The 20,631-nt window shown below is 40.6% G+C and overlaps 1 protein-coding gene across 2 annotated transcripts; it reads right to left on the bottom strand.

The window, feature by feature from the left end:
* Positions 1-8,707: 8,707 nt before the first annotated feature.
* LOC115178536 (homeobox protein OTX1 B) lies at positions 8,708-14,626 on the bottom strand. 2 transcript variants are annotated; one of them, XM_029739783.1, is made up of 4 exons: positions 13,998-14,626; positions 11,846-12,021; positions 11,128-11,330; positions 8,708-10,247 (listed from the first exon to the last, which is right to left on the bottom strand). In XM_029739783.1, the coding sequence occupies exons 2-4, from the start codon at positions 11,940-11,942 to the stop codon at positions 9,462-9,464; spliced, it is 1,086 nt and encodes a 361-aa protein (XP_029595643.1). In that variant the 5' UTR covers positions 11,943-12,021; positions 13,998-14,626; the 3' UTR covers positions 8,708-9,461. The 2 variants fall into 2 exon arrangements, with proteins under 2 accessions (XP_029595643.1, XP_029595644.1); XM_029739784.1 differs by having other exon boundaries at positions 11,128-11,279; positions 13,998-14,617.
* Positions 14,627-20,631: the final 6,005 nt, after the last annotated feature.

Genomic DNA, 20,631 nt, shown 5'->3' with positions numbered 1-20,631 from the left:
TTTAATTAGCCACTGAGGGTAAATAAACCGACCTGGAGGGGGACAGAGGGAAAGGTACAGGGGGCGACATCATTCCTGTTCTGTCAGATCTATCCCCCCACCACCACCCATCCAATATTGTGCAGGGTCGGGGTAGGTAAACCCAAAGAGTTGGCCCCCCATGCAATTCCATTGTTTTCCCAGGAACAATGGGACCAATCCAAAGAAGTGTTTATTTTTGTTCAAGTCAAGAGAAACTGTGTTTTTAGGGTGAGAGAGGTAGGGGGGTAGAAGAGAGGGGATGGTGTGGGAAGGAGGAAGGTTGCTTGTTCGTTTGAGATGTTTTGAATAACGATGATGACATTCCATTGTCCTAATGGCTTTTTGAGGATGGCTGGCAGACAGTGTGTTCAATTAGTGGCTTGGTCATAGAAGAGTCAACGGTGGGATGTGAAATGTAATGACATGTGGTTTTTATGCTTAATGGAGAGTTGTGCCTCAGCTCATCTTTTAACCACCTTCAGAATGATGGTCAAATAGAAATCAGTGTGAAGGTGCAAGAATAGTATAGTGTATTTCTGAGTCAAGGGCATTGTTCCTTGGTTAGGAGTGTGTGTGTGTGTGTGTGTGTGTGTGTGCGTGCGTGCGTGCGTGCGTGTGCACATGTATGCGTGCGTGTCTGTGCGTCTGTCTCTCTGTGCATTAACATCTCCCGCGGTGAAGTCCATATGTCGGTGCACTTTTCAAAATTGATTCTATTTAACCGAGATCTCATCTAGATTGGGCTCCCAGACTTAATTCTTTGTTTTATAATTTGCTCTAAATCGGCCTTCCCTCTAAACTAATGATAAGAGCATATTTCTCCTTAGGCTAAAGCCCTCATTGTGAGCTTTTAAAGCTCTTAAATAAATAAGATTAGTGCATATCCCGTGTTACATTTGTGAATAAGAGCAGTCATATCTGATCCTCTCGTGAGCGGCATTATTGTTCGTTATCCACTCTAAACGGTCAGAATCTAAATCTAAACGGTCTCCTCTCCTTCCTCTGTTCCCATTTCTCCGTCTCTGTCTGTCTCTGTTCCCATTTCTCCGTCTCTGTCTGTCTCTGTTCCCATATCTCCGTCTCTGTCTGTCTCTGTTCCCATATCTCCGTCTCTGTCTGTCTCTGTTCCCATTTCTCCGTCTGTCTGTCTCTGTTCCCATTTCTCCGTTTCTGTCTGTCTCTGTTCCCATTTCTCCATCTCTGTCGGTCTCTGTTCCCATCTCTCCGTCTCTGTCTGTCTCTGTTCCCATTTCTCCGTTTCTGTCTGTCTCTGTTCCCATTTCTCCATCTCTGTCGGTCTCTGTTCCCATATCTCCGTCTCTGTCGGTCTCTGTTCCCATTTCTCCGTCTCTGTCAGTCTCTGTTCCCATTTCTCCGTCTCTGTCTGTCTCTGTTCCCATATATCTCTGTCTCTGTCTCTCATATCTACATATGGGCAATGACATCATCTCGGTACAAGGAGAGGTTATGGTTTAATCTCAAATAAATCTTATCCTAACCTGCAGCTTTTGAAGGTAAATCCATGACTTAAAAAAGACTAAAGACCAAACACTAAAGACCATCCTCAAAAAGCAACTTAAGGGAATGGTTGACATTAGCGACACTGATTTTCAAGTCGAAAGTAGACCACATAAACAAAGTAACTCAAATGTCCATTGGAAAACAACAGTAAGCAACTGATAATGCCAAATGAGAATGCATTGTTCGAATCGTATGTCAACTCTTGGCAATGCCCTCAAAATAGTGGGTGCCACTACCACTGGTTCTAGGGGCACCCATGGAAACATTTTAAACCTTTTATGGGGGTGACCTGACATGAACTCTACACCTCTGGGCAAAGCAGTTATTCAAACCCCAATGAGTTATAATGGCTTTACCGAAAAAGAGTGAAGAAAAGTACCAGTGCCACATGAAGGTAGTCAAATGTCTCTTGGACATGTTGGTTGCTGCCTTTGGGCCCCTAAAATAGCAATGTTTGTTTATGCTTGGTCAACCTTAATCCCAGGTTTCTAGTGTTGCGCTGGCCTGTCAATCAAATGGTGACAGCACCACCGAAGGGCTCTTCAGATCCGTACGCACTCACACGTGAAGACATGCCACCAAACACCTAAACAACGTCAAACACAAACAAATACTGATTTGTCTCTTTGCCATGCCACAATTAGTTGAGTACCTTAAAAGCAATGTTACGCCATGTAGGACTAACACATCGAGATACTGAGTTAGAAACTGAGGGGGGAACGGATACAATTCACTGTAATCATTAAATAACTGGTTAAAAACAGTGTCAATTATGGCAAGTCGTAACATAGTTGTAAATTGATCCATTAGAAGTCTGTGTAACCACAAAGCAAATCACAGAGCTAGGCTTCCTCTTACACCTGGGCCCGAAGACTGTGTGATATAACATGCCTCAAGAATGCCTAACTGTTACTTACTTTCAAAGATCTCACTCATGTCCTCCTTTTTGCCACAAAAACCGAAATGTTTCATTTGTGAGAAAGATGGGAGCGTTCTTTCTCTCTCATTTGTGTAAGTGTAAGACAATTGTGTAAGGCCCACTCAAACGCACACTGTACATACAGCACATTGATATTCCAGGAAGGAAAATTAGTCACTTAGTGAAAATCAAATCAATGCAAAGTCTGGTGAGCAAACTTGAGGTACTGCCACTGGTTAATGTACTCCATGTGTAATGGTTCTGAGAAAAATACACTTGTTCAAACAATAAAGACTCACATTTTATCAGGAGCTTCAATGGGGTGTAATGTCAACACTCTGAGCCCAAGTCATTGAAACCCGGTTAAAGGGAGTCCCGAAAATGTCCAAAATAAAATGTTCTGTAAGTTCGTTTCTATGAGGTGGCAGAAGGGATTAAAAAAAAAAAAGGTTAAACATGGTCAGAAATTTGATAAGGGGAATGATGTTTTCTTTGGGGCTATTTGGTTACCAAGTTTAAATGATTGAGGCCCCAAGTACAACACCAGTAAAGAGCTATTTTTTGGGTGTAGTGTAATGAATTAGTCCCTTTAAACCTGACTTCAATCAAAGCTCAGCAAAATGTCCAGCTCTCGCATTCCTCCCGACACTCCAAGACTGAAGTTAATGGGGGTTGCCTTTAAGGCCCTAATATTGAAAACGTTTTTTTTTTTTTTTTATCCTTGGGAAACTTCCACCCGTATGGGTTTGTTTGAACCGAGCCACTGGCTATCCCACTAAGTACAGCCCCCAGTCATCTGAATCATTAGATTAGGCTTAGGCATGGCCTGACAAAGGTTCCCCATCACCGTTTGTTTCAAGGAGAGGCCCTGCTTTAGCTCATAGATACTCAGCTGGAAGAGGCACTTGGAAGTAGTGCTTCCATGTCAGGGTATCCTTCATGATACACACTGTGTTTTTGTTCTGATACATTGAACTCTTGTTCTATATATTGAAATGCACTGTATTTGAACTGAAATACAGCGGTATGTATGAAGGATGTTTACGTGAAAACCATAGCATCTCATACATACTACATTTGAGTGTACTAAACGTGTACTTCCATATCAACAAAGTTACTACAAGTGAGGAATTGTTTCAATCGTGGACTGTCCTCAACTCCTCGTGATAGAATAACGAGTACGGGAATATTCATGACGGGAAGGCCCCAGATTTGCTTTTTAAGTAGCGGAGGAAGGAGCCATTTTGTGTGAGAAGAAGGAGTCCCGTCCCGGACATGTCAGGGGCTGTTGACAGTCTGCGCTTGGGATTAGCGAGACAGCGGCGCACGGCGATCCTTAATCCCCCACTATATCGTAATCTATTTACCCGCCCTGCTAAGGGGATTTTCATATGAAAATATACACAAGGAGGCTATATGATGGAAGTGGCAAAGTGCACAATATCAGAAGCCATGATTTGGCTTTTTATCCCCCTCTGTGGTGTTTCGTTCATGCAGAAGCACTGCTGTTGTGTTGTTTTGTTTGTTGGTGTTTCGCAGGGTTGTGACTGAGGAAAATGTGGCGGATGGAAAGGAGCCCTCCATTTTGTATTTTCTCTTTGATAAACATATTAAGAGTGTGTTGAAGATCTTTTAGAGGTTCGTCAGCCTTAGGGTATGATGGAGGTTTGACAAGGTTGTTGAGAGAAAGCAAATGAAATGGTTAAATACCATTTGCGTGGTGTGTACATTACACGACGGACCTCATCACTTAAATATAATTCTCTGAAGACAATTCAATGCATTTCAAATCTTAGCAATTCAACTCCCACAAAACTCCTCCTGAACCTTCTCCTACCTAGTTACATCATAATTACAATAACACGCTGCCAATTGTCTGTAGCCAAGGGAGGAGCAAGTCAAATCAGATTGGAAAACATTGAGGTATAGCTGTTTAGTCTATCAGACAGAGATTCACTGATATATTTGATTCATATACTCATTCGTAGATTTGATTATGGCTTTGAGTATAGCTGTTGTTTAGAGGCCCATAATCAGATGGCATGAATGGAGTCTCCTGTACTGCGCCTGACGGTAATTACAACAGCATGTATCAGACATGGGTTCAAATCACTCAAATACTTGAGCTGTGCTTGAGCTTGTCTGGCACAAAGGAACCAATGGAATATTCCAAAACCTCAAACCTCGCCCATCTGGGACTCCAGGCAGGTTCAAGTAAACACTCAAAGTATTTGGAAGATGTTGAAAGATTTCAAATACTATTTGATCCCTGGACGGGCCTGTATCCAGCCATCTATCTGAGGATCTCCCTTCCTTCAAACTCAGCCAGCCCTCCACATGCAAACTTTAGAGGACTGTCGCGGTTCAGCTGGCGGACAGACGCCTCGTCTACGAGCACCCAGGTCACCCGCAGGTTCCAAGGCAATCAAGGATGTAGCGCCGTTCGCTGTTGGCTGCCACATCCTCTGTGAATTATTTAGGCCGAGGTTGACTAAGGCCGCCAAGGTCAGAGTGTCACCTGGTTCTAGTTGAGATAGGACTCAAGAGTGTCTACTTGAGGGCTTACTGAGGGTAAGGACGGGGTGAGGATGAGGATATCCCCTTTAAAGCAATGTCAACTAAATTGATCCAAGTTTATAACCGCTTTCTGTACTTACAGTGGGTTCCAAAAATACTGGCAACCCTGGCTGGCAATGCAAAAACAATACTTAAAAAAATATAAACAATATAATTATAGAGATAAACTCAAAATACCAACATGTGAGAAATACTATACTTTATTAATGCTTCAATGGAACCCACCAATCATTTATTGATTTAAATAAAAATAAATGTCCTCCAAATCAAGGTTTCATAATTAATGGCATGCTTAAAGATTATTGCAAATAACATCTACCAAAATTAAACCAGGAATTAAATTTAAGGAACTATATTGAGCCTTTACATCACTTCCTGTTTCACTGGGGTATAAAAATGAGGTAACACGCATGCAATACCCTTTGTCATCCAACACCATGAAGAAAACAAAAGAACTGGCAGTTCAAAAGAGACAGATGGTCGTAGACCTTCATAAATCTGGCAATGGCTACAAGAAGATCCACAAACGGTTGAATATACCACTGAGCACTGTCAGGGCAATTATTTCAAAATTCAAAAGATATGGAGCAGTTGAAAACCTCACGGGTAGAGGACGCAAATGCATTTTGCCCCCCAGGATGGGGAGGAGGATGGTGAGAGAAGCAACAAAATCCCCAAGAATCACTGTGAAAGAATTGCAGGCCTTGGTGGTGTCTTGGGATCACCAGGTTTCAAAAAGCACCATCAGACTTTAATTCCAGAGGTCCAGGGGTACTGGTTAAGATTGATGGCATAATAAATTCCACCAAGTATCAGGCAAATTTGGCTGACAATCTGGTTGCCTCTGCCAGAAGGCTGGGACTTGGCCGTAGGTGGACTTTCCAACAAGACAACGACCCGAAACATACCTCAAGATCCACACAGAAATGGTTCTGTGACAACAAAAGCAATGTTCTGCCATGGCCATCTCAGTCGCCGGACCTCAATCCAATCGAAAACCTGTGGGCTGAGTGGAAGAGGGCAGTTGATAAACGCGAACCCGAGAATGTGAAGGATCTTGAAAGGATCTGCATAGAGGAATGGTCCAAAATCCCTCCAAATGTGTTCCTTAACCTTGTCAACCATTACAGGAAGAGACTCCATGCTGTTATCCATGCAAGAGGTGGTTGCACTAAGTACTAAATGAGGAGTGGCAATAATTATGAAACCTTGAATTTGGTGAAACTTATTTAGTATAAAATAATTGTATGATTTTGTTTTGTTCCATTGAAACATTAATAAAGTACAGTATTTCTCACATGTTGATATTTTGAGTTTATCTCTATAATTATATTGTTTATATATTTTTTAAAGTATTGTTTGTGCATTGCCAGTCAGGGGTGACAGTAATTTTGGAGTCCACTGTGGTTGTTTTTGTTTGTGTGAAAGGATATGCCACTTGATATGTATTAAAAATGTAGATTGATTGTAGATCTATCTACATATGGATCTATATCCATCTACAGATTTCCCAAGTCATGACGGTCAGCATAGTCAGAGATTATATGGTGACTTCAATTCTAGTCATAAGCAGTTAAGTATTATAAAAGTTTCACTTTTTAGTATACCATCAAAGAAAATGATGCTGTTTATCAAACTGTGATAATCTAACAGGACAACGTGATTCTAATAGGACAATGCCATTTGTCAATAACGACAATACAGCACACTGTCCCCACACTGTTGTCAAAGTTTCCACATCTGAACAATACTGCCTACATCCATAGGAGCAGTTGGCTGCTGTAGTGATGGGACATCAGAACAGGTGTTTGGGATAGGGACGGCTCAGCAAAATGAGCTGCCATGATTCCTTCAACATGGCCTGGAGATTAGTTCTTCCTTGTTGGATGCAAATGTAGTAAATTCAGGCCTGTTTGCATGGGGGGGATTGGTGGCGGCATACTGGCACTGCCCAGCGGGAGACAGCCAGGCAAACACACGTCATGTCGGCTACTTCTCCTGGGCGCCATGTTTGCCCAAACCTGTTTGTCCAGCTGGTCGACTGTGGTGTGGAACACCGCAAGAGCAGGGATTTCTGTTAATTAAAATCGTGATTTGTCCTCTTTTTGTGTCTTGGATCAACAACATTATATATTACTGTCAACATGCAAAGAAAAATGCTCAGCATGCAGGGATACATGTTTGCTAATCTGAATTTGTTTTGATTGAACCTCTGTGAAGTTTATTCATTGAGCTGGTAGCCACTGGAGGGATTGTGGTAGTGGAAATGCAAATACGCTTGTGATTTCAAAGTATTGGAATATTACAATTTGCACCACATAGTTTCACATATATATACATTCATAGTTTTGTCCCCCCCCCCCCCCCCCCCCACACACACACACACTTGTTTTACTATCCTTGTGGGGACCAAACAATTGATTACCATTCAAAATCCTATTTTCCTTATTTACCTAACCTATTTACCTAACCCTAACCTTAACCCTAACCCCAAACCCTTAACCCCTAAACCTATTTTTTTTTATGTCCCCACATGTCTGAATTTTCCTTGTTTTACTATCCTTGTGAGGACTTCTGGTCCACACAAGGATAGTAAAACCAAAAACACACACGTTTGACAGCCCCTCAAATTAAATCAGAGAGCCCAAAATAAACATGAACATCATTTTGGGTGTTAACATCAAATACATCTGAGAACGCATAATGGAGTTGGCATCTTAGTGTGGATTATAATCTCTTGGGAAATACACCAAATTTACACTCCCCAAAACAAATAAACGCAAAACCTGAAAGTTATTATGCATTTTGTGACGAAGGATCACTACAAATATGTAACTTTATGTAACACAAATGATAGGAACCGATAGCCTATTGCAATTGTCATTCTTAGGCCCATTTCATTCCCATTTGAGGCCGCAACTTCAATTTAAAAAGACAAACTTGTTAATGAATACCCTATATCAATGCAGTAGGCCTATTATAAAATGGGATAATCTAAGGACATGATTTTTGCTGTTTTATTTTGTTTCCACCGAATGTTCAGTCAAAATAACAGACCCGTCTGTCTTCGATTTGACATGAATAGAGACGGGTTGAACAGGAGGTAAAAATGCGTGTGTTCATAATAAAAGGTGCTGTGTTATTTTGTCTCATATAAAAATGACAACTTCTCTCAAAGGGATCATGAAAATAAATCATAATTAGGGCCCTGTGTTTTGCGTAATCATGTGACATAGCAAGATGTTATCCTTTATTTTAAGCTTTATGCAGAAATTAGAAATGCACCCAAAATGAAAGCAATTGTCTAAGGATGGTGCTGAAATATCTGACAATATCTGACATGAAAAAGTTTTAAATACATGTTCAAATCCAGGCATGTCACATGATTGCCCAAAACACAGAGCCCTAATCATAATGGCAGTAAAGTGGCACATGGATAAAGAAATAAAACCATCTTTAGGCCAAGTCCATTATTAGCCTTTGAATTAAAAATTAAAAATTCAATTGTTTTACAATATACTACTTTTAAAATATGTTCATTCTTTGGTTATACAGTTCTGAGGCCCGTCTAAGTATTTCAATGAATGTAATCTAAACCTAGCAAAAAAAGCCCCACTAGGCACCACTACATTCAGATAAGAAAACTCTTTGCATTGGAAAAACCAACCATGTTTTTAACGAATCTTTATTATAAAGAGACGAATGTACATTTTTTTATTTCATTGGAATACTGACATTGCGTGTCTAATTCACATTTTCTTCGTAAAGAACAATAGCAAAATCTTTTACCTTATAAACAAGTGCTGCAATTAAAACTTCCAAAATACAACACTACAGTCCGGACAATGAACAATATTCAAGTTGGAATTAACATAAATTTGAATATCAGCAAACTGAAACAATAGCAGCATCTTAATTTCTCAATTTAAATGGTCTCTAATGGGTAGGCCTATATCAAATACATGGGCATAAAATATCATTTTTTTCCATAAAACAAATTTTGTGACAAAGGTTCGCCCTCAATTGGTCGTTCTTGGGAATATTGATGGAAAATCCATAACACAGAGCTCTTGCGCCATCCTGAAAAAAAACAATTCTAACTCAAAGGGATAAACTACATACTTTAAACTTGTTGGAGGGCAATTTTCAGAGTTCATGTGTAGAAAAATATTCCTTGATGTTCCAAAGTATGGGTGAGTGGATCCAATTCAAGCTTGTTCTAAAGTTGATTCATAAAATGGTCAAAGAAGATGACACCCTTACAGGCCTTTTCATCTGTGCGTTACTTGAATTTTCCAAACATTAACTTAAAAAAGGCTTGATAATTGTCTCTACTATTAGTTAACTTCTTAATGTTTTGAAGAAAAAAGCTCTTCAACAAAAAAACGAAACAAAAATACTTATTTGAAAGGAGGAAAAAAAGTCACAAGACTTGGAACCGCCAGGAGGAGGCCTGGTCTTTGTAGTCCAAGCAGTCGGTGGTGTTGAAGTTGAGTTTCCATGAAGAGGCTGCGGCCGCGGCCGTTTGTTCTTTGTAATCCAGACAGTCTGAGGAGTTGAAGGCCAGGCCGGCCCCGCTGTAGGCCTGGTGGTGGTGGGGGTGGTGATGGTGGTGGTGCCCTGAGGTCTGCCCTATGTGGTGGTGTGGATGGCCAGACATGGAGGAGCCCGTCATGGTGCTGAGCTGGTGCGGATGGTGGGGGTGGTGGTGAGAGTGCATGGGGGCCAGGTACGAGCTGCATTCCACCCCTCCGAAGTAGGAACCCGTTGACGCCGGGGCGGGGTAGCCCTGCCCATAGGCCGCCGCTGTCTGGCTGTAGGACACCGGGTAGGAGGACGTGCCTCCAGTACCTGATACAGACCTCTGCATGCAGGAGGCACTGGTGGGGGGAGTGGGGTCGGGGACAGGGGGTGGTGCGGGGGCCGGGGAGATGGGCGCAGGGCTCCAGATGGAGGACACTGGGGCGGTGACGGAGGTAGAAGTGCTGCTCAGACCTTGGCCTCCATGGCCAGAGGGATGAGAGCCACCGGACGAGGAAGAGGAAGAGGAGCCGGTGCTGGTCACTGCCGGAGGGGTGAACTGACCACTGCTCTCTGAGCCTGTGCTCTCCCTGGTTGGAGAGGACTTCTTCTTGGCAGGCCGGACTTTAGCATTGTTTCCACTCTGGGCCTGCTGACGACACTTGGCTCTCCTGTTCTTGAACCATACCTGCACAACAAGAGGCAAAGGGCCAAATTTAAAATGCTGTATGACATCCGCCCAAACAAATTTGCAAAACATTGATTGATTGCAACAAACTGAATATCTATTTCCATTTGAGAATATTGAATGCTTTGTAATTTGCACAATTAGTGGCATACATAATACTTCATCGTAAAGGCATAACTAATATCAACTTTATCAACCAATCGTTAATATCTTCTTGTAGGTCAACAAAACCCCATGATTCTTTATTCACTGACTCTCCTGTTCCATTTTAGGCATGCCAAACACTTGGAAATGACATGAAGCTGTTGTGCAGTCAGTGTTCGATTTGCAGGCTACCTCTGTACAGGCTTGGCTGCCTACCCTGCATACTGTGCACATTTCTCAGCTAAATCAGTGAAACTCTAGAGGAAGCTGCCATAATTGCAGTAAGCCTGTGAGAGGGGTACAAAAGCTGGTTACATAAAGGCTGTCACGCCCATTTCAAAAGGGGGCTCATAAGTTCTAAAGATGGCCCTTATGTGAGAGCCGAACATAAATTATTTTTTAAAACATGGAATTGTATTTGTTGAACTATCAGAACCAGTTATGATAACAGATTATGCATATTGTTTATTCCTGTAGTATGCAATTGTAGCTAAATGCTGAATTGCAGTGTAGGCTACATAACATTTAGCCCAAATAAATACTTAACTGTGTTGAAGCTCATTCAAATCCAAAATAAAAGGTAAAGTATTGATTGAAATGTGCAGTAATAGGCCTTGTCCTGGTCGCTGCAGTTTTGCACTGGAAGTTCAGCAAGTTCCCACAAATGGCAAACAAGTTCACACAAACAATAGGCTACAGTACAGTAGTAACTATATAATTGCAATTCTGTACAAACCTGGACTCTAGACTCAGGCAAATTGATTTTCAGTGCGACTTCTTCCCGCATGAAAATGTCTGGGTAGCGCGTCTTGCCGAAAAGGGACTCCAGAATGTCCAGCTGGGTGCGAGTAAAAGTTGTCCTCTCTCTCCGCTGTTTCCTCGGATGCGCTGAAATGGAATAGAAACCTGTCAATGGAAACTCTTCGAAGCCATTTCGATCTGATAATAAAACGAAATGAAAAAAACATTGTTCATCAAAACAAACGAGGTTCAATATAAGTATTTAAAGCTTCCATCTCAAAATGTTCATATATTTCTGAAATAGCTAGCTTCAAAATCAAAGTCAAGTGTTTCTTCAAAACGAAAATAACTTACGAGTGAGATATATATATTTAACATTTATAAATCACAGAATCTTCTGCACTACAATAGGCCTTCACCGTAATCACACTGGGTCTAAAGTTACATAGTCACGTAACATGTGGAAACGGAAAATAGTTTTGTTATTAAATCATACCATCCTATAGATTGACAATAACTTGTGCTTAATTATGCGTTTCCGTGCATTTGGAAGTGTCATTCTCCAGATGCACATGGAATGTATTGCGGGAGAGCAGTGTGTGTTAACTGATGCTATAATTTTTCATAATGAGCAACAGATAACTATCCAATATAACGTCACAGGTGATTCGGATTTGGCACAGTTAGTGTGAAGTGTTTGGGGGGCGTTTTACCTGGATACCCCACTGATGGGTGCAGTAGGTCCATGGCCGTACCGCTGAGCCCCATTCCGTTCATGCCGTACGGGGCCTGTTTGAGGTATGACATCATGCTAGAAACGGACACGGGGAAACCAAAGTCCGTGCTGAAATGTTCGATTCCCCCGATGTTGCAGTCCCTTGATGAAATCCTGCAATGAAAAACTCATTGTGAGTCGAATGTGAAAATATATATTTATGTTGGGTTTCTCATTTATATTTAGTAGCCTACAAAGAGCAATTCAGCAAACTACATTTGATTATAATAATTGAAACGGCCTTATATTCAAATGATGGTTAATTCAATTGGAAATAGCCTGAAACAATATCAAAGCCAACTTATATTTCCAATTTCAAAACGTTGCTAAATCCCAGTTGCCTTTACGACCTTTTGATTGAGACTTCCAACTTTTACGCGAGTCGTATCAAAAGTGAATCAAAAAGACGATTCCCTCTCCAAAAAATCCAAAGATTAGCCGTTTACAAAGGTTTCCAACAAAGTATGACATGACGCGTTAACGTGGCTAAATGATATCCAATTATAAACTCAGGTTGCAGTCATCCATCACTACAGTAAAGAAATAATTACGGATGAAATCTGTCGCCAGTCGTGTATTAATTCCTTTTGACGCATGACTTCTTATGGGCAACCTCTAAGTCCTTGTTTTGATCTATGCATCCACCGTTAAAAACAGTACATTCGTCATTACGCACATTTTCGGTGCATGGAGAGGCCTGCAAGATAAGATTAATGACTTTGATCAATAAAATAAAGCATGCATTTGGATCCAGATAATTGGGCACACAAATATGTAAAGTGTCATAACAGCCTGCATAAAATACAAATACACGCACAAGTTACACATAAACAGCCTTATAATCCATTTCACTGTTAATGTAGGCCATTTTATGGCATAATCAGCACAATTTATTAGACTATTTCATACGTAGTTTGTCTAGGCCTATGGGCTATACAGGGCCGGCGTGCTACGCCTGCGTAAAATAACAAATGCACCAAAGTTTAATGTTGAAACGAAAATGGAGTTGGCTGCTTGTCAAAATATTGCATGACATTATATTTTACAAATAAATATTCTAGGCCTATATAATATCCACATCTTCTGGAGTGTATTCTACACGATTGCCTTTAATGGAACATTCTCTTTCAGCAGAGACTAGATGTGACACATTATCAAATGGCTTGTTTTTACCTTAGATTCTTTTTTAAATAGAAAAAATAAGACTAATTCTGCATTTTAATAGTTGTTTTCATTGTTATTACATGGTTATATCCCGATAATAAAAATATCTATCCGATTGAAATATGCTCCAAGCGTATCAAGTTAGAAAAATATTCAAATACAAATTTGATATCAAACCAACAGTCCTGATGGCATATATGATGTCATATGTAGATGCATTTCAGTAATTGGATCGGGGTGCCTTAATGTAAAGGTTGAAACAAATAGGTTTGTTTTTTTAACTTCATTGACTGGCTACAATGTATTTGGCCCCTAAATAGACCTACGTGGGTCCATGCTGTGGACACGGACCAGCTAATGGGTTTGTATTGAGGCGTAAATACTTCACTGTATTTCCATAACCGCAGGAAGGAGTTTAAGAAAATGTAAATGTCGAAAAACTCTGTGCAAATTAACTCCATTACGATTCAGATGAGAGCTCCAGGGATACCATTATGAGAAAAAGGTCTTATCAGCAAAATAAATTAACAACACCTCAAAGATATACATTCCATTTGTCCTGTCAGGCCTCAGAGTTTTTCCATTCAGATAATAAGTGCACAACCAAACCAGAAGTAGCATTTAGGATATTAATTGTCAGGTAATTATTGATAGCTTCCCCTGACGAGCGTGATTGTTTACAAGGACCATTTACAATGACCGTTTTCAATGAGCGCACAACGGTTTCCAACGCAAATTGCACCTAAATACAAACTCCGTAGTCTTATCAAATACAAATATATAGTTTTCGAAGAATGTGAATAGCTTACAGTAGGCTCAATTGTATAAATAATTCAATCAAAATGACGAATAACACAGAAGGAAGTAGCCTAAACGGACTACATAGGCCTATATAAGACAACGAAAACTTTGCATTTACCACTCACCTTCGTTTGGGATCCTGTTTTCTTATTTGCTTTATTTGTAGTCAAGCCAAGAAGATCTCGTACATCAAAAATATCCACATGGAGAAAATGTTCTTGAAAGCGAGACAGCCGTAATACGCAAACTGCAAATAAGGAGTTTTACATCAACCAACGCAGTTTTTCCAATCCGAACCCCAGTGGTGCGTCAGAGGAAAAATTCACAATTGGAAAAAATATTATAAAAATCAAATCAATCGCATTATCTTGTGCGTCTTGCACTGTGGTAAGGTGATTGCCAATGTTGACGGATGGAGATTGATCGCCTTCTGCCAACCCTGCCCTTCTATGAACGAAAGACACATGCAGAACCGCCCACTTCGTCCAATCCAAGCGTCCGTGCGGCCTTACAGGCAACAGCGGTAACCAGTCAATTGCGAGGGTTGCAAGAAAACCCCTCCCCTTCAAATTGTTAAATAAATCTATACCACGTGAGAGCCCACAATTGGAAAAAGTTAAACTTAATAAAAAACGACATTACATTGAATGCTCTACTTAGATGTAGGCTTACGTGGTTCTTAATTTCATTTGCATCTAGTATATTTTGCGTTTGCGTAAAAACAAAGTGTAGGCTAACGTAAAAGGGAAATTTAAAACAGGTCTCAGTGTTTATTTCTCTCATGAAAGAGAGAATCTATAAGCGCGTGAATGAACAATTTTCCCATCAAAAGGGATGATGTAAAGTGAGTTGGGAACAAGGCCTACATGAAAAAATGGCAACTAAGAAAATAAATGAGATGAACTAAAACAAAATGTAATATCTTAAAACTGAATATAGCTTTAGTGTAGCCTATGTGATTGGTTAAAATAACATGAAAACTGCCTGCCCTCGGCAGTAATGCATTTTGGACCCTGTGTGCGTCTTCAGAGAAAATCACCTTTCAACATTCTCGTTTTGGCTGTAATTGTTTGTGAACAACACCATCGTTTATAACAAATTGGAGCATTTTTTTTTCCATAGCAGCGGAATACTTTCCAAAAGTGGTAAAGAGGCTCTGATTTAACCGTGTAATATATTTTCATGAATATTAATGAATGAGATAATCCTCACTTGGATTTTCCATTTCAGAATAATAGTGCAGTTCAGCCAAACGAGGGTCTCCTCTCAAATAAAGTTTTATATGAATTAAACTGGAGGTGGAATCGACCAATCTATTTGCTATAACCTAAAATAAAAACACAAAAAAACATTTTTCATTAGATAAATGTGCATAAAGAACGGAAAATACAAATGATATTTATGTTCGGGATTAATTGTTGAGACCGTCATGAGGCGTCTGTCTCTACTTCAACAGCCTCGGCTGGCGCTTTGTTGAGCTCATACTAAAATAAACTCTAATTGTAGCCGGAGCTGCAATCATAAATCACGAGCAAATAATCAAAAGACTGTCAAGAACATAAGTGAACTAAATGTGATATCAAACGAAGGCATTTTAACATCCTCTTTTGATCTTTAGAATGGCGTGATCGAAACAAGGATGTAACAGCGCTTAAATAAAAACTGTTGACTGTTGGAGGATAAATCAAAGAGCGTTTCGAATGACAACAGGTTTGCACTTTACATTTATTCACCCAAAATCATAGGTGCCATTTTATATGGTAGGCTTTGGCTATGAACGAAATAAGGGTAATATTTTTTAATTCAAGGTAAATTCCAATAGGCAAGTCAATTACGTTTTTGTCAGGGCCACACAGGCCCAATGCATATTACAATGGCCAGAGAAAAATACAAAAGCGATATTTCTCGGCTAAATCTCACACGTTTTCTCCAACTATTGTATGACTCAAGCGCCCAACATATATAGGCCTAGACCTGTCAAAGCCAATGTGATCGATCGCACACAAGTATCAAGATATCAAATAGCAAAATGCCATTGTTAAAAGAGTATTGGACCTAATCCCAAATTGCAGTCGAATTTTCTTAATGCTAAGCCCGTAAAACCAGGGATCAGGGCAACTCAAGGGGTGGGGGGGTGTAGGTTTGTGTCTTTAGCTGGCAGGATTGGAGAAGGTCGTGTATGTTGTCGGTGCTTATTAAAACGATGATGCATAAAATCCCCCCAAGTTGTCAGAAAGCATGAGCACACGGACTAGGTATTCTCTCCCTTGCAAAATTCACCCATGATCAACACCTGCGTGCGCGGTAATAGCGACAGACTTCAAAGCTTGCACATCTGCAATACCCAAGGAGGCAATCCGTTCTCCCAGAAAGATACCTATGGCATGTATGCTACAGCTATAGCACTACGCAAGAAGACCAGCACCTCATTTTGAACAAACAAAAAACTTTATGGGTTTATAGTCGGTGTCAAGGATTGAGTGGCTTTTTTTCTTCTTTTTTTGGATACACGCGTAAAAGTGAAGCATTACGCAATGGTGGAAATACACAGAGGTAAGGTGCGCACCTTAATGCGGAACTCTGGATGGAGACAGTAATCAAATGATCATGGTTTGTCATGCACATATGTGGAATTTTAGTTTTAAGGCTCGATATTGTATTTGAAAGATTTCCATAACAGCAGGTTTAACTGCAAATGTCAAAATAATGGTGAGAGTTGTTTTCAATAAATAGCATATGCCATTCATAACGAAATAGCCTATAGGCAAGTTATAAATAGGCTATATTTTTTCTAAAGTATTTCAATCATTCTTTCACCGAGGTGTAGCCTATAGGCTACTAGTGTAAAAACGTTCAATTGAGAGATTTCCACTACATTAGTCAATGGAGTATAGGTCTACTACAATGAAAACTCCCATGCAGATTAAATGACTATATTGTTGATGTACGTGGAGCCGTGCCATATCTTTGACGGAGCTGAAACTGAATGAGATCCGACCACAGAAGTCAAAACGTCTATTCGAATAACAATATGCACATGAGAATACGTATGAGTAAGACTGGTGCTATGCATTCCGTTCCATCCGCACATTATTGTAGATGAAATTGTGCTGTGAAATAGTAAACCATATGAATAATCTTCTGATTAAAACCATAACATTCTAATCATGAAATTCAAATCTCGGCTCTATTTAAGGAATTAGTGGAAAGAAATCCAGGCTATGTAAACACCTAAACCATTTGATGCAAAAAGAATCATAGGAAAATTAATCCGTGCTGGAATCCTAATCATGCATAAAACAATCCCATATCAGTTTAGCTTCAAATGCATATCAATATCAAACTAAACTGTATGATTTTTTTAAATATAAAAATGATGAATGCATCGTTTATTAAGATGTTAGGCATTTTGTTTTAGAGTAGCCTAGTCTACTCCTCTAAATTGTAGGCCTATACCATAAGTGAAAGTAGGTCATTAAATCCCATACTTATTACTATCGCAATAAAATGCCTCATTATTAAACCACATGAAATAAACAAAACAAAATCTTGTTTACAGTAGTCAATTGCTATGTCATATTTACAGCAAGGACTATAAAATCAATATTAAAGGTACTCAGGAGACTTTAAAACATATTTGTGATGCATTTCTGTGAAGTTTTAATCTCTCTGCTCATCAACTGACTTTTTTGACTAATAGATCATTGTTGCATCCTTTCCATGAACCATTTTACATGATTTATTATCAATCATAAGAAACAGGCCTATTGGGCTATGCAATAGCTCTACAAGTGCTTAGAGATCACATGACCAATAGGGTGAGTGAGTGTGGTGAGTTGTGATACTCCGCTGCTTGATACTGTGCTGTAATGTAAACACGTGGAATAGATGATGTACTGTACCGTTTCATATAGAGCTAGTTTTCCAGTCTGAAATATCACCTGGTGTCCTCCTCACAATGGAGGCACGAGCATCATGTACTCCTACGCACGCCAGCCTTTAACAGGGCACTGGGAGGTCAGATGGGCTGACAGGTAGCTAGCCTACTCACTGTCCCTGCAAATAACTGCTAGCCTACAACCAAAGGTAACAGTAGCCTATCATATGCGTTCCAAATTTGTCACCGAGGGTGAAAATGGTGATCATTTGGCTTCAAACGGACAAGTAAAGGCATAATCCCATGAGAATAATTGATGAGATGTAGAGGTTTTAAAGGCAGTCGAAGTACAGTTTTCCCATACAGTAGGCGGTTGATAAAAAAAACCCAGAATGGTTCTCATGTAATGTGATCTGAATAACACAGTCAGAAGGATATCAATTTTGAGGACCATGCACTTATCACGCAAGGCTTGCCTACTGCCCTGGCACTCAGCTTCTCTTTGTCCCACACTGGCACTTAATGGGGGAGTCAAGGGTATAGTCACTTAGCCAGGGTGCCCAGCACTTTCTGCCTTCAACAACACTGTATCATCACCTAGCCTAGAGAATGACCAAAACAGACTGGCACTCAGGCTAGCAGTTAGTAGCGGTGCCAGAGACTAAAACACGAGACAGAGGCTCCATACACCTAATATTATTTAAGACACGGACAAATGTGATATTTTTGAGTGAAAGAAACGATATCTTCCATTTTTTTCTGCCCACAAATGGATAAATGGGCATGACGTCCCTGATATGAGATACAGAACTTACATTTAAACGTAAGTCTTGAAGACACCATTACTAAAGTTGGTGTTGGTGAAACAGTAGTGCTTCAATAAAGAATTTTACAAGACCCAAGTACTGAGAGTGCGACGTGTCAAACCTATTTTTAACACCTCTTAAAATGGACTTCATATATTGAACATTACGCAATTTACCATCTTAAAACATTTACGTTCACTTCATTTTCATAGGCCCTACTTGTAGTATTGGCATGACGTCAATTTCCGAAGTGAGTGCAAATACTAGGCTACATTGCAACTGACATTTTTTGACAGCTCACATGAATAAACAGGACAAGAAAGAAAGTCATAATTCAAGATGTGTCATGAACATAGCAGTGCAAAATATTCATACATGTACAATGAGAGAGACAGAAAAGGAAGAGAGAGAGGGGAGCAGAGAGGGAGAGAGAGCAAAGAGAGATAGCAGAGATACAGAGAGTGAGCAGAGCTAGAGAGAGGTAGGGAGCAGAGAGAGAGAGAGAGAGAGAGAGGGAGAGGGAGAGGGAGAGGTAGAGAGCAGAGAGAGAGAGAGAGAGAGAGAGAGAGGGAGAGAGGGAGAGAGAGAGAGGGAGAGAGAGAGGGAGAGGGAGAGAGAGAGGGAGAGAGGGAGAGAGAGAGAGCAGAGAGAGAGAGAGAGAGAGAGAGAGAGGGAGAGAGCAGAGGGGAGCATGTAGCTGTCTGTCACAGGGCCAGTCCTTCCCGCCCCTCTCATTAGGAAGGTAAACAATGAGGAGGAATGATGAGAGACACGGCAGAACAAATGAGGAGCAGGAGGGAGAAATCAGACACCGGCTTAAAGATCCCACAGCCCACAGTCACCCAACCAACCCAAACCACTATACATACACCCCCATCGCAATCCCCCCCAAAACAGAGTGAGTGAGGGGGTGAGGGGGGGGGACCCTGAGCAAAGAGTAAGGCAACTTTCAATCCTTTTAGGATTAGGCTCTCCCCCCCTCCCCCCTCTGTATCCCTCACTCTGTTCCTCCTCTCTTTCACTCTACTGCCCCCGGGCAATCACGTTAAAACTTGCATGGCCAGTGCTCATTCAGATATCCCTAACAATGCGCACCAGTGGTAACCATGTGAGCGTTGGCAAGCCACACAAGAATGCACAGGTTCAGTTCCCTGTGACCCTCCCTATGCACAGAAAAAAAGAGGAGGAAAATATACTGAAGGCGACGCTGCATTTCTCAGCAGCTTTAGAGAAGAGAGACTTGGGGTGCTTTTTTACCAAACCTAAAATTACACATTTCACGCCAATCATGATGGTTTTTGGAATCAAACTGCTTTTACTTTTCGCCGGAGAGCCTAAATAATTTGGGAAACAGGATAATCAATTTATGACACCACACTGGCGAGCGAGGAGTTAACCATGGTAACCAATTACCTGTAGAGGTCTTACCAGCCCAGTCTATTTATAATGTTTTCTGGTCATTCAAATACCGTTAGAATGGCCTACTTTTTAGATGAAGTGGATTTGCCTCATCGATGTACAATGAGCTGCTGAAAAGGATTCACTTTTAACCTCAGGGTTACCTGGTTAACAAAGGACTGGCAAGATCAGAGATTTGTGCATATTTGTGAGGGTTAAAGTGCTTTGACAGTAGGCAAAGGAGAGATGCGCTATGCAACACAAGATTATTTCCAAATACTCAAAATAGCTACAAAAGTGCAATTGGAGCACAGGAGCAAATAACAACTTCCTACTTACAATATATACTAACACTATTATTTTCATTTTTCTCTACCCAGAGTGCAGCAGGAGGGAAGGGAATTGCCATCCAGCCTTATCTCCAGTTCCAGTCAACTAGAGGCCCTGAAAGAGTGTGCACCATCATCAGAGCTGGCCATTTGATAGGATTCTGGCACTGCACCTAATCAATCTGTGGCATAGAGCTGCCAGAAGACCTGTAACAAAGCTCAAAGAGCCTCACAAATGGCCTAGTGCAGGGGATAAGCCCCTGCACAGGATTACATATTGATTTTGAATGTATAAAAAAAAAAAATTTATCATACAAAACCCGAGACGGACTACAAAAGTAGGCAGTAG

This window comes from Salmo trutta, chromosome 38 (genome assembly GCF_901001165.1).
Source record: "Salmo trutta chromosome 38, fSalTru1.1, whole genome shotgun sequence".
NCBI lineage: Eukaryota > Metazoa > Chordata > Actinopteri > Salmoniformes > Salmonidae > Salmo > Salmo trutta.
This window is presented reverse-complemented; position numbering and strand designations above follow the sequence as displayed.

Excerpts from the sequence above, each read along its gene's own strand:
- LOC115178536 (XM_029739783.1), bottom strand. The coding sequence starts at position 11,942 with ATGATGTCATACCTCAAACAGGCCCCGTACGGCATGAACGGAATGGGG. Across the intron at positions 11,331-11,845 it reads CCCATCAGTGGGGTATCCAG|ATCGAAATGGCTTCGAAGAG; the intron begins GTAAAACGCCCC and ends TTTTATTATCAG. Across the intron at positions 10,248-11,127 it reads TGCCTGAGTCTAGAGTCCAG|GTATGGTTCAAGAACAGGAG; the intron begins GTTTGTACAGAA and ends CTTGTTGTGCAG.